Source organism: Mercurialis annua, linkage group LG3, assembly GCF_937616625.2.
Source record: "Mercurialis annua linkage group LG3, ddMerAnnu1.2, whole genome shotgun sequence".
Classification (NCBI taxonomy): Eukaryota; Viridiplantae; Streptophyta; class Magnoliopsida; order Malpighiales; family Euphorbiaceae; genus Mercurialis; species Mercurialis annua.
The window spans coordinates 59,457,763-59,471,532 of NC_065572.1; the positions used below are offsets into that span (position 1 = coordinate 59,457,763).

Genomic DNA, 13,770 nt, shown 5'->3' on the forward strand with positions numbered 1-13,770 from the left:
GTAAAAGTGTAAATAAGTTACCGAAACATGTATTTTAAGAAATTACCACTAAATATTTCCTATATTTATCATTTTTCTAACCATATTTATTTCCTAAATTATTACATCTACACAAATTAATTATTTAATATTTTATGATTAGTTAAAACGACAGCTCTTTAACTTAACTGTATCGGTTTATCCCATAGTTTGGGAAATTATTTAGGGTGTTTGATAATTCAATTTATTACTTAAATTAATGTATTAAACACTTACTTCTTTTAAGTTAGTTTGATAATTCAAAAATGTTCAACTTAACTTATTCAGTAAAGTCAAAACCACTTAAAATAATAAGTCAATTTTTTTTTACTGAACACATTAAATTATAAATATCAATTTTATTATTAAATAAACTTCATATTCTTATTATTTTTAATTACTATCCACTAATAAAAATAATTTATCTCATATTTATTAATTGTTTTTATTTCCTTGAAATATTATAAGAGTGTATATACCTAGATTAACACTTAAAATTATAAATTGTTATATTTTTTTACTATAAATATATTATTCTCTTTCTTTATTTTTTTTTTTAAAATCTATTTGACATTTATTTAATATTTATACTCTTAAATATTAGTTGTACTTCTGATTGTAACACACAATATTTATTATAAAATTTAAACAGTTTTTAAATTTTTTTAAAATTAATATTTTACTTTAAAAACTCATTTTCAAGATAAAAGGGGATATTATTATAATCTTTAAGAACTAATTATCAACATATGCAAATAAAATTTATAATATTTATGTATGATATATATATAATATTCATTATATGTTTTAAATATTATTTATTTTCTAAAATTTAAATAACATATAATTTATACTTAATAATTTATTTTTAAAATAATCAATACTCAGAAGTTTAATATGTTAATGTAACAATTTCCAATAAGTACAGTTATCAAATAGGATTATTTAATTCAACACTTAACAAAATCAACAATTATTATTTTCAGCAATTACAAACTTTTCATTATTTTTCAACATTAATAATTACAAAAAAAATATAAAATTAAAGCACTGATAATTTTACAAAATAAATAAATAAATGAGACCATGTGAAATAGGCTTATTTTAAGGAGATTTGTATAAGAAAATAGATTAATTACAAATAATTATAAATTTAAGGAAGATTTATACTCTATACCACAATAAGATAAAATATTTACAAACATACTATCTCTACTTTCTCTTTACAAAAATATTTTTCATATTCCAAAGTATTACCTTGTCTTTCTTATTAATAAAAATACTATTTCTCTCTTTTTTTCATCTTCTTCACTCAAACTCTAATTTTATTTTCTCCCTTTCTCGGCTTAACCAAATTTCATCTTCAAAGCACACCACCACCATTCCTCTTCCGTCACCGCCGCTCTCCCCTCACGCTGCCACCGCCGCCTCCCTCACGCACTCACCGTCGCACGCACTCGCCGCCACCCTCCCTCACGACCTCCTACCGCCGTTAGTTGTTTACGCCGCCATCTAAATTTATTTTTTGAAATCAAATCTAAAATCTTATGAAATCATATTTGTATGTGCAGATCTATGATTTATATGTCTAGATCTATAATTGTTTTTGGTTTTTATATGTATAGATTTAGGATTTATTGTATATGATTTGTAATTTAAATTTTTAAATCTTAACTCTTGATTATTAATTGTCTTTTTTCTTTTGTTTTTGGATTTTCAGTTTGTTTTCATCCTCATCTCATGTGTTCTTCATATCTGAATTTGTTTTTTTAAACATTGTATACAATCTCTATTATATACGTATTATATACAAATTAAAAAATTATGACAACATACATATTATATGCGTATTATATTTCAATCAAATACAAAAACTGAAAAATTTGCAATTTTATATAAAAATCGTATTTTTGTAATTATTTTTTGTATTTCTTATTAAAAAATGCATGTAGTATCTTTGTAAATATTTTCGTTTTTCCCGGTATTTGTGTAAAAATCTCTAAATTTTAGGGGTAATGTCAAAAAATTTACCAACTTTACACGTTTTCTCATTTTAATCACGCCGTTTAGAAATCATCTGTGAGCGGAGCGGGATTCGGGGGCCGCTCGCCCAAGGCTTATGGCTGACTTCTCGATCTAGAAATTGTTTGAAAAAATGGAGTTGCCACCTATTTCAAAGATAGCCTTACTCGCCTTCGGTAAGACTATCGTGCATCGGACCAAAGACTAGGGTTCGTGGACCTCCCTGGGACTCTTGTGTTTGACTTACTGTCACCGGCTTTATTTACTGGACATATTCGTTTCATATCTCATCTCAACAGTATATGCAGTTCACAGGATATGAAAGCTGTAAATAAACAGGGACTAAAGCAGTAAACAGGTTTAATCCGCATATGACTCCATCTGGACTGGCATTTGAGGCAAGTAACATGTACTCCTAAACATACATCTAACCTTAGAGGTTTCTAGAAAATAGTCATGAGTCTGGATGGTCTGGATTAATTACATGCATAAAGCCTAAAACCGGATGTATAAGTGTGATTGTGATTTTATTAGGCGAGTCTTGAAAATCCTATACAACCGTTACTACGTTTTCGTATTAGCCCTACAATGTCTAAGTGATGGGATGGAATTGTGTCACGACCCAATTTCATGGATCGCGACTGGCGCTAGGGTATGGGTATGGTCGTACCAAAACCCGTAGCAAGCCTCGCGGAAAACAATCAAATAAATAAACCTGCAGAAACACTGCTCGGGGGCAACCGAGACTCCAACCTAAGTCTAGCAGTTTATATTACAGTTCCAATATGAACAACTTAAATAGCTGAAATACTCATCTAAACTGAGTCTCAACAACATGCCTTATATATAACGAGATAAATACAAAGTATACATGCCAAAGATATTAGTAAAATAATCGGTCTAAGAGATAAATCAGTTAACTAGCTTTATTGACGTAAAAACCTCCGAGGAATCAAAGAAACAGAGATCACCAACGCACTCAAATCATAAGCCTGCAAAATTGGAAAAACAACGGGGTCAGATATACTGAGATGTGTTCATAATGCTATTTACATTTATTAAGTTTAAAACCCTTAAAACAAATCCTTTTATACTAATATATGATAGGAGCGAAATACTCCTATCGTTTCGAGTCTTTTTGACATCGCTTCGTATGTTTTATATGTGGTTTTAAAGCAATTGTATGCCTTATTACGTGTATGTGCAATTTCAGGGAATCAGAGCGAATGTGAAGGTTTTGGGCAATAATGGGCGAAATATCAAAGACCCCATAGTTTTACCAAGGTCTCAATCGAGACAAGGTGTTGCAGAATCGAGAAGCCTGTTTTAAGGTAGGTCTCGATCGAGAAGCCTCATGTTATTAGCTTCTCGATCGAGACCAAGGTCTCCAAAAGATACCGAGAGCATGCCATTTTTGGGGTCTTGATCGAGAAACAAATTCCCAAAGGCTTCTCGATCGAGACCTGTAGACTTAAAGGATGGGTTCAAATCCTTTTGGGTCCGTGTGCTAGCTGGGCCCATTTCTTTTTATGGCCAAACATTTGTAATAGGGGATGTTTCATTTTACCTCTTTTGGCTTGGCTATATAAGGCCTTTTATGTTTTTAGGGTAAAACACACACCACTTTTATTCTCAATCCTAATATAGTACTTTTTATTTCCTTTTGTAGAGATCCAAAAAAATTATTCTCATTGTTCTTGATAGTAATTTCCAGATTTTAGCCTTATGATTTTCCTTTACTACAAGTCTATTTATTATCTTCAAGCTTCATTATCTATTGAATGTTTCCATTTACACACAAGTTCTACATAAAGTATTTAGTTCCTAACTCATTATGATTAGTAATGGATGTTTAATGTTTGTTAATAACTTAGTAATTGTTCTTATCTTAACCATGGTTGGCTAAACCCCATGTTTGGGGGTTAATTTGAATCCTAGTTAATACATGATTGGGTTAAAGTTTTGGGTTTGTGTTGAATGTTCTAATTAATGAGCCTAAAGCTTGCTTAGATTAGCTACCTAAATATTGTTATTAGATTAACTCTTACCTTGAGAAAGGATTTATTAATTGGAATTGTTAATTAGAGACTTAATTAGTGACACCATGAGAGTGGGTTAGTAATTAGGTGGCCTATGAGTTATGATTAATTGTTAATTGCCTCTAATTGTGTTTAGTGCTACGAGAGTAGGTTAAGCTTGATTAGTTGTGATTTTGTAGATCTTAGAGACTTAAGAGAGCGGGAGTTGCGATTTAGAACGTTCGGCCCTCGTTTTAGAACCCTAAACCCGATACCCGTGATTGCATATGACCTAGGAGGATTGTTAGCTTCCAAACCTCTTTACCGCTTGAATTTCCTTTATTTATTAAGTGTTTACTCATTTCGTTTTGTTAGCAAATTGTTAATCCTTAGACTAGTGTAAGTAATAGTAGTTGGTTGATTAGTTGATTAAGCAAAACACTCCTTTCATTGCTAAACGAATTGAAGATCAAAATCTAATTCACTCACTTTGAACCTCTCATCCTTGTGGGTACGATAACCCGGACTTTTAGTCCACTCTCTACAAGTTGGTAAGTAAATTGCTAACAAGTTTTTGGCGTCGTTGCCGGGGATGAGGTTGTGTTTAATTGATTGAAAGTATTTTGAAATTCGGTCGAATTAACGTTATTTTCTGTTTTCGGTTTTATTGTTTATTAGTTGTCTTTCGTGATTTACGCTCGGTTTTCTTGTTTTTGTTTGTGAAGGAATTCGTTTTTCGTGTATGCACAATACGCGACGAGCAAATCTACCACTAGAACCTTACCAAGATAACGTCGGTAACTACGAAAGAGGTGTAAGAAGAAGAGCTCGTATACGCGAAGTTATGAATAACGAGGGAAACAATTATGATGAAGAAGAGAGGTTCAATCCTCTAATGGACGGAGGGGAGCAACAATATCCACCCGCCCCTCCATTAGGGAATGTGAACCGACCAAGGCAACAAGACCGCCCAAGAGATGATCGACCCCAAGTGCACGCCCAAGTGCAAAACCAACAAAGACAAACTTTGGACGAGTTTTTCTTGCCGGATGTGGACAATGCAACTTTTGGATGCTTCGCAATGCCGGTTCAAGTGGCAACTTTTGAGATCAAGCCGAGTACTATTCAACTTTTGGAAAATCGTTGTGCCTTCTTTGGGTTGAGTCACGAGGATCCTAATGAGCACATCGCTAAATTTTTGGGTGTTCTAAACACATTCAAGCTTCATGGGATTACGGCGGACCAAATTAAGCTGCAGATGTTCCCCTTTTCCTTGAGGGACAAGGCTAGCATATGGCTACATTCTCTACCAAATGAGTCCATTCATAATTGGCGGGAGTTAGCTCAAGCTTTCCTAAACAAATACTTTCCCATGGCAAGACTACCAAGTTAACAAAAGACATACTCGAGTTTGTCCAATTTGAAGGGGAATCACTTCATGAAGCATGGGAGCGGTTCAAGGACCTACAAAGGAGTGTTCCTCATCATCGGCTCAATAGAGAGCACGTCATTCAAATATTCTACGATGGGACAAAATGTCACTACTCGAGCTACTATTGATGCGGCTTCGGGCGGTTAGCTTATGCAAAAAACTTATGAAGAAGTTCTTGAATTGGTGAAAAAATTAGCCGTGGTTAGTAGTACTTGGGGTCCTATGGATAGAAGAGCGCCACTCACTCAAAAGTCACTCGTGACTCTTGATCAAGTGAGGGAAATGGAGGCCATAAAAGCAACAAATGTTTCGCTCCAAGCTCAAGTGGATGCTCTCAAGAAACAAGTCGCTCCTATGCAAAGAAATGCTCATGTGGCTTATGTTCAAGTCGGGTGCGAATTTTGTGGTGATTTTGGTCATTTGGGAGGAGAGTGCCTAGTTACGGGTCAAGCCTTGAGTGAGCAACTGAATTATATTGGGGGGGCAAAGTCAAGCTAATGATCCTTATTCCAAGACCTACAACCCGGATGGAGGAATCATCCAAATTTCGGGTGGAGGAATCAAGAGGGGCAAGGCAATGCTCAAGGGTCTAATCAAGCGGGTCCAAGCTTCCAAAGCAACAATAGGCCTCCACAACAACAAGGTCACTATCAAGGAAACCCGAACCATGAAAACAATTATGGTGGTAGACCCCAACACCCTCCCAGTTTCCAACAACCACGAAACACGGATGAGGGAAATGTGCTTTCAAAGGTACTTGAGAAGTTGGAAAAACTGGAGCAAATTAAGAGAGAAGAACCAAGCTTCCACTATTCATCATTTGGAAACTCAAATTTCTCAAATGGCTATCTCACTTCAAGGAAGACCACAAGGGGGATTGCCCTTTACTACGGAGAACAACCTAAGGGAGCACCTAAAAGCGATAGAGCTTCGGAGTGGGCGGAACTTGGAAAAGGCCAATGGCAAGAAACATGTTGTAGAGGAGGATGAGCCTGAAGTGGTTGTTGATATAGCAAGTTCAAGTCAAGAGTTACCAACGGAATGTGAGGAAGTGGTTATCGAGGTTCAAGAGCCTTATGTGAGGCCGCCACCGCCGCCACCGTTTGTACCACCGGTTCCGTTTCCAAGCCGGCTAAGGAAAGCTCAAGGGAACGAAAAATTTCATAAGTTCCTTGAGATTTTCAAGAAATTGCAAATTAATCTTAGTTTGGCGGATGCACTCCGAGAGATGCCGCAATATGCCAAATTCTTGAAGGACATCATTACCAACAAACGAAGGTGGGATAGTGGTGCAACGGTTCTCATTCCGAAAGTGTGTAGCTCAATCATCTTGAATGATCTACCGGCTAAGTTGAAGGACCCAGGGGGTTTTTCTATACCTTGCACTATAGGCACTATGAGTTAATTGCTTATGTGATCTTGGTGCTAGTATCAATCTTATGCCTTTAACTCTTTTCAGGGCGTTATATGAAGATCAAACCGTGAAGAGCACCTCGATGGTACTCCAACTAGCGGATCATTCGTTGAAGAGGCCTTATGGGACTGTTGAAGATGTTCTTGTGAAGGTTGATAAGTTTATATTCCCGGTTGACTTTGTTATTTTGGATTATGCGGTGGATAAGGAATGCCCAATTATCTTAGGGCGGCCCTTTATGAATACCGGGAGAGCTTTAATTGATGTCCATGGTGGGAAATTGACGTTGAGAATTGATGAAGAAACGGTTGAGTTTGATATGAAGAAAGTTATGCGGGGTACCATCGAGGAGGAAGGATGCACGAAGGTTGATTTGGTAGATGATCTTGTGAAGGACTAGTTGAAGGAAAATATGGAAGAAATAAACCGGGGAGTCCAAAGGAAATTCGATGATTTCTGGGATTCAGAGTCAGGTCTCGATCGAGAACCCCCCCCCCCTATATGCTTCTCGATAAAGACCCCAAAAAGGGCTGCTCTCTGCTTCTCAAAGGACCATTGGTCTCCATCGAGACTGGGGTATCTCGATCGAGACAGGGCAAAATTATGCCTTGTCTCGATAAAGACTCTTGTGTCTCGATCAAGACCCCCTCTGAGAATTTGAAAGCAGAACTTTCAAGTGTTTCAAGGGTCACATTTCATTCCGATGGGCTCAATGATGAATACACCGAAGAGGATGAACGTAAGCCGGAGAATTTGACCAAGAGCAATGGTGTGACTCCGCCATCTTCCGAGTTGCCACCAAATGTTGAGATGAAGCCATTTCCGTCTCATCTCCGGTACACCTTTGTTGGGGAGAATGAGAACTTGCCAATAATCATCTCCAACAAGCTTTCTAAGGATCAAGAGAGGAAGGTTGTGAAAGAGCATGTGTTAGCCATGGGGTGGCAAATATCCGACATTCGTGGCATAAGTACTCAAGTGGTGATGCACAAGATCCACCTTGCGGATGAAGCCAAGAAGTGTACTCAAAGACAAAGGAGATTAAATCCGAACATGAAGGAAGTTGTGCACAAGGAAATAGTGAAGCTTCTAGACGCCGGGATTATTTATCCAATTTCCGATAGTGGTTGGGTTAGTCCGGTTCAATGCGTACCTAAGAAGGGAGGAATGACGGTAGTAGAGAACGAGAAGGGGGAACAAATTTCTACGAGAACGGTAACCGGTTGGAGAGTTTGTATCGATTATCGAAGGTTGAACACGGAGACACGTAAGGACCACTATCCTCTACCATTTATTGATCAAATGCTTGAGCGAGTTGCGGGTCACAAGTTCTATTGTTTCCTTGATGGTTACTCCGGATACAACCAAATAGTGATCTTTCCGGATGACCAAGAGAAAACAACCTTCACATGCCCCTACGGTACCTTTGCCTATCGATATATGCCTTTCTATCTATACAACGCACCCGCCACATTTCAAAGATGTATGACCTCAATCTTCAATGATATGGTTGAGGATATCATGGAGGTGTTTATGGACGATTTCTCCATGTTTGGTGATTCGTTTGAGGGATGTTTGGCGAATCTCAACCGTGTTTTAGCGCGATGTGTGGAGACCAATTTGGTACTCAATTGGGAGAAATGTCATTTCATGGTGGATGAGGGCATTGTACTTGGGCATCGGATATCGGAAGCGAGGATTGAAGTGGATAGGGCAAAGACGGAGGTTATTGAGAGATTAGTCGCTCCGGCTACGGTTAAGGGAGTCCGGGCATTCTTGGGCCACGTGGGTTTTTACCGGCGGTTCATTAAAGATTTTTCATCTATTGCAAGGCCCTTGACGAGTTTGCTAGTGAAGGATGCGCCGTTTGAATTCACAAAGGAATGCCAAAGTGCTTTTGAGAAGCTAAAGGAGGCGCTTGTGACCGCTCCTATTATCTCATCTCCAGATTGGAGTTTGCCATTTGAGCTAATGTGTGACGCTAGTGACCAAGCATTGAGTTGCGTGTTGGGGCAAAGGAAAGATAAGAAGGTGCATGTGATCTACTATGCTAGCCGGACGATGGCGGGAGCACAACTCAATTACAATACTACCGGAAAAGAAATGTTGGCGGTAGTGTTTGTCTTGGACAAATTTCGGCGATACTTTCTCGGATCAAAGTCCATCATCTATACCGATCATGCCTCCTTGAGATATCTTTTTACTAAGCAAGACGCAAAGCAGAGGCTAATTCGATGGATTCTCCTAATGCAAGAGTTTGACATAGAGATCTGGGACAAGAAAGGTATGGAGAACGTAGTGGCGGATCATCTATCGAGGTTAGAAATTCCGGAACCTATTCCTTTGGGTGTTGATATTAATGAACGGTTTCCGGATGAAATGCTCATGGCATAGCAAACATTGGCATCAATTAAAAGCATATTAATTCTCACAAGATTCACTCTAACACACAAGTGTTTGGGGTGCACACGATTAGGCTCAAAAAAAAAAAATGCTAATTCACCATAGGCTTGCTTTTAGTCCGATTCTCCCCTACTTAGTTCGGTAATCAATTGCTATCACATGGTCTTTTGAATGGGTTGTAACTTGGCTAGGGGTTAGGGGGGTAGGTAAAGAAGGATAATTTGGCTACAAAAATTTGACTTGATAACTAGATATTTGTTCACATTTATTTGTCTAACTTGGATTTTCTTGCACATTTGAACTTCAACTTGATTTTCATGCCTTTTATTCAACTTTTCTTTTTACTCTTTTCTTTTTCTTTTTATATTTTTTTTTTATTTTTCTTGATCTTTCTTTATTCTTTCTTTCTTTTGCTTTTCTTTCTTTTCTTTAGGCACATACTTACTTCTTTGCTCATGCTTTTCCTATTCTTCAAGTTAGACAAACTTCTTAATAGTTAAGAGTCATTCAAGTCAATTTTTGGGGTATTTTCAAAGGGTAATTTGTTGAAGGGATGGTGTGTTAACGTGTGTTACAATTTGAAAGAAATGGTTTAAGGCTAAAAGGGGTGACCTAGTGTCACGACCCAAAATCGTGGGCCGCGACCGGCGCTAGGGAATGGGAATTGTAGTTCCGAAACCCGTAGCAAGCCTGAAATTCACTAAAACTTTTTCGCAAACATTAATCACATAACGAACTTACAAACGGAAGCATTTAACAAAGACACATTTATTTGCACTGGTAAAACATTACAACTTGCTCGGGTCTATCGTTTCCGTACCTTGTACGTACTAACCCGGCATATACCACTAGTGTCAAAGTTACATCACGGGAATTTACCTCCGTGATAACTATTGTAGCCAGACCTCATATACACAACAGACATTAATTATAAACCATATAAAATTTCACTGCTGTAATAGGCCACGACACTGGTCAGACATCATACTACTGCAGCATCTACGGAAGTCGGGGCTGTACATAGCCAAAGGAACTTCCGGTTAAAGACGAACTTCTAGCGACGTCTAGAATCTAGGTACCTGAAAAACACACTATTTGGGGGTCAGCTGTTAAGCTGAGTGAGTTATACTTTACTTACTATATTATCAACATAAGCATCGCATTTAAAACATTTTTTTTTAAATATATATATACAATCACATTTTCAAACAATTCCAATATATACAATCACAGCGATTGCAAACAATTCACTTAAGACAAGTATTTGATCCGATCGAAACCTTAATCTTAAACTCCTTAACCTCTCCTAATCCGTATCATATTCGAATCATATCGTCCGAGTGGCCGGGTCCCGAGATAGTTCGACCGAGTTACCCGCTACCACGTGGCATAGTCCCGAGATAGTTCAACCGAGTTACATCATGCCACTACTTAATCCCAACTTGTGGGTCCCGAGATAGTTCGACCGAGTTACCCACCAGATACGGGTCCCGAGATAGTTCGACCGAGTTACCTCGTATCTGCCACAACTATAATCCTCCTTTCCGATACCCAAACATATTCCATTTTATAATTATAAATATGATCAACATTTAATGAGCTCATATCGAACGTATCTATGTACGAATATCTAGACTTTCATAAACACCGGTGATCACACGGCCTATTGACGCCCAATAGGTAGCTCGTTTCTTCGGATCATATACAAACTCACATTGGCAAATAATCGACAAGTCATAAGCAAAGTAATACAATTCATATATCAAACAAGTCAATCCAATACAATGTAGTTCAATCCATAAACAAACAATTCAAATATAGTTCAATCCAATAAGAGCAACTCAATAAAATCAAACTATATAATTTATGCGATGCATTAAATAATAGTAATATATATAGTAAATATAAAATAGTTTTTAATACGATAATAAGAGTGAGTAAAATATACTCACCGCTTGCTATCCATAATCTTCGATAATACCTAGCGATCTCGCGTTCCATAAGTTTCGGGTTCCATTGGTGGTCGTCTCGTCAAGTCTACACAATTTCGATAATAACTCGAATTAATTACAATCTAACTATAATTAATTAATCCAAAACTAGATTTCTAGCCAACTTCGGCTATTGAAACCGTTTACTTAAAACAGTCCGACCACTAAATAAAATTGACATTCTTAATGTTCAGAACGTCACCTACAACTTTCATTTAGGTTTTAAACTAAGATAAGTACCCGAAGGTGTCGGAATTTGGCTCTAAAGTTAATAACTTGGGGCTGTCCAAATTTCAGAGCTGCTATACGCAACATAATATTCTGAATTATTTGAGCCATTTCGAGGCCAAACTAGCAGAAACCTAAACTTAGACATTTATAGACGACATCCTTAAGTTTCCGTACCAACAAACGGAACTTAATTTGGAGCTATATAGCTCGAGATATTGCCCTTGCAATATGGCTGTTTTGCAGAACAATTTTCTGCAAAACGTCAAACTAGTTTACGTAAACTTATTTCGCAACTATAACATGTCAATACTAAGATCTTAACAAAATTATTATCTTGTGTCAATATAATGCAGCCCTCATAAACAACCATGAACACTTATAATCCTTGGTCTATAGATTAGTTTCAAACTCATTTTATATTAACACCGATTCTAGCTTCGTAGTGTTACGTTTAAACTCAAATCAAATACGTTCTAACTTCGGGGGAAGGAAAGTTCAGCCCCTTATTCTTGCCACCATACCCTAAAACATACACAACTCTCATAACTCTTAAAACTCACAATCAATCCATCACAACTCATCAATTTATCTCATAAATACCAATTTTAACATTTGAATCAAGTATCATCATTAATAATCAACAAAACAGCCCCTATGTTCTGTAAACCGTAACTGAGAGTTGAATTTTTTACCTTCAGATGTTAGTCTAGATCAGTAGGAAATCCTTCCCTCATTCCATCGCCGCTAAAATCGCTCAATTCCGATATCAAACGAAGAATCTACAAGCTTTCAAAGATTTTTGAATCAAAATTCCATTCTTAAAATTCTAAATCGTAAACAGCCCTATAACCGAAAACCCTAACCAAAAATTGAGCTTTTTACCTTAAATTGATGAGTTAGATGAGTAGCGAATCTCTCTCTCGTTCCGTTGCCGCAAGAATCACGCGAATAGGACGAGAAACGAAGCTTGTAGGTGGATTTGAATTTTTGACATGAAGTAGGAGGAAGGAGATGAAGATGAAGCCTATCTCTACTCAATTCTGGAAATATGAAGTTGTGGTGATGATATTCATATGTAATAACTATATATAGCATGTCAAAAATATCTCCCTAGGTCCTTTAAGTTGCCACCTCCATTCGTTTCGCTTTATAACTTTTCTGTCGCTCAATTAAGTCCATTAATCCGTTAATCATTCGATCTCGAGAAATTTTTGTATTATTTATGTCCAAATAAATAATATCACTTTAATATATCATAATTCTTCTTTCGATAGTTAATTTTAGAAATTTTCTGCTGAAAACGCTCAAATGCCAATTTGAGCTAAAATGCATTTTTTTCAACTTTTTTCGTCCAAATCTCATTTTAATAATTATCGATAACCAATTTATCTATATTATTTTCATAAATACTAATTCCCGTCAATAATCTATTTAATTTCTATTTTCCGGGAATTAATTCCTTATTTTCCAATTTTCGAGTCTAAGTACACTTTATCCACTTTTTCATATTTTCCTATTTTTTAAGTCGAATTCCATTTCCTTTATGGAATTATTGATATTGAAATTTTCTTGTTAAAATATCAATATCGACCTACTAGCGTCTGTCCTGATTTAATTCTTCTGTTTATTTTCTTTCTGGCCGCTTTACTTATTTTGAATCGGGCACGTTGCCTACTTTGGCAACGCTAAACGTACGGGGTATTACACCTAGTGGTAAGGGTAGGCTTTTTAAGTGGTCTTAAACAAAATGGTGATCCTAATGCCATGATCATTTAGCAATCGACACTCAACTATATAGTCTTAAATGGACACCAAGCAAGTTCTAGGAATATAGCTACACAACACACAAGAATTATAATCAAGGCTCAACATTTTAGAAAAGAATGTGGTGTTATGCACTAATTTAATTCCTATGTTCTCATGCCAATCATGCCCAATTTTATTCACAAATGACCCAAAATTTTCAAAAATTTGCACATCATGCATCCATATCCCAAAACAACTATCATGCTCACAATTGTTTTCACCAAAGAACATTTTCACCCAATTTCCATCAAAATTTGTCACATAAAAGTATTTTCATCAATCACTCATCCTTGGAAGTTGCTTAAATTAGACACAAGCACATTCATGCCATTAAAGATCGGGAGATGTCACAAGTTGTTAAATTTCCAAATTCCGCCACAATCACAAACATACAAAACATTCAATATCATGCTTAGAACAAAGATTTAGTGGAGG

The 13,770-nt window shown here is 36.6% G+C and overlaps 1 protein-coding gene and 1 long non-coding RNA gene across 3 annotated transcripts; one reads left to right on the forward strand and one right to left on the reverse strand.

Annotated features, from left to right (window-relative positions):
* The first annotated feature begins 6,067 nt into the window (after positions 1 to 6,067).
* On the forward strand, positions 6,068 to 7,304 carry LOC126672761 (uncharacterized). The gene is made up of 4 exons (XM_050366714.1): positions 6,068 to 6,243; positions 6,355 to 6,591; positions 6,697 to 6,840; positions 6,950 to 7,304. The coding sequence occupies exons 1-4, from the start codon at positions 6,068 to 6,070 to the stop codon at positions 7,302 to 7,304; spliced, it is 912 nt and encodes a 303-aa protein (XP_050222671.1).
* Positions 7,305 to 10,059: 2,755 nt separating this feature from the next.
* On the reverse strand, positions 10,060 to 12,571 carry LOC126674356 (uncharacterized). Of its 2 annotated transcripts, none has more exons than XR_007639515.2 (4): positions 12,412 to 12,571; positions 12,222 to 12,308; positions 11,260 to 11,344; positions 10,060 to 10,398 (listed from the first exon to the last, which is right to left on the reverse strand). It is a non-coding gene; the product is annotated as an uncharacterized LOC126674356 (long non-coding RNA). The 2 variants fall into 2 exon arrangements; XR_007639514.2 differs by having other exon boundaries at positions 12,222 to 12,315.
* Positions 12,572 to 13,770: the final 1,199 nt, after the last annotated feature.

What these genes read in the sequence shown, in the direction of transcription:
- LOC126672761 (XM_050366714.1), top strand. Translation starts at nt 6,068, where the DNA reads ATGCTCAAGGGTCTAATCAAGCGGGTCCAAGCTTCCAAAGCAACAATA. An exon ending in AGGGAAATGTGCTTTCAAAG is followed by an intron (nt 6,244 to 6,354) that starts GTACTTGAGAAG and finishes ACTTCAAGGAAG; the next exon opens with ACCACAAGGGGGATTGCCCT. An exon ending in TTGAATGATCTACCGGCTAA is followed by an intron (nt 6,841 to 6,949) that starts GTTGAAGGACCC and finishes AACTCTTTTCAG; the next exon opens with GGCGTTATATGAAGATCAAA.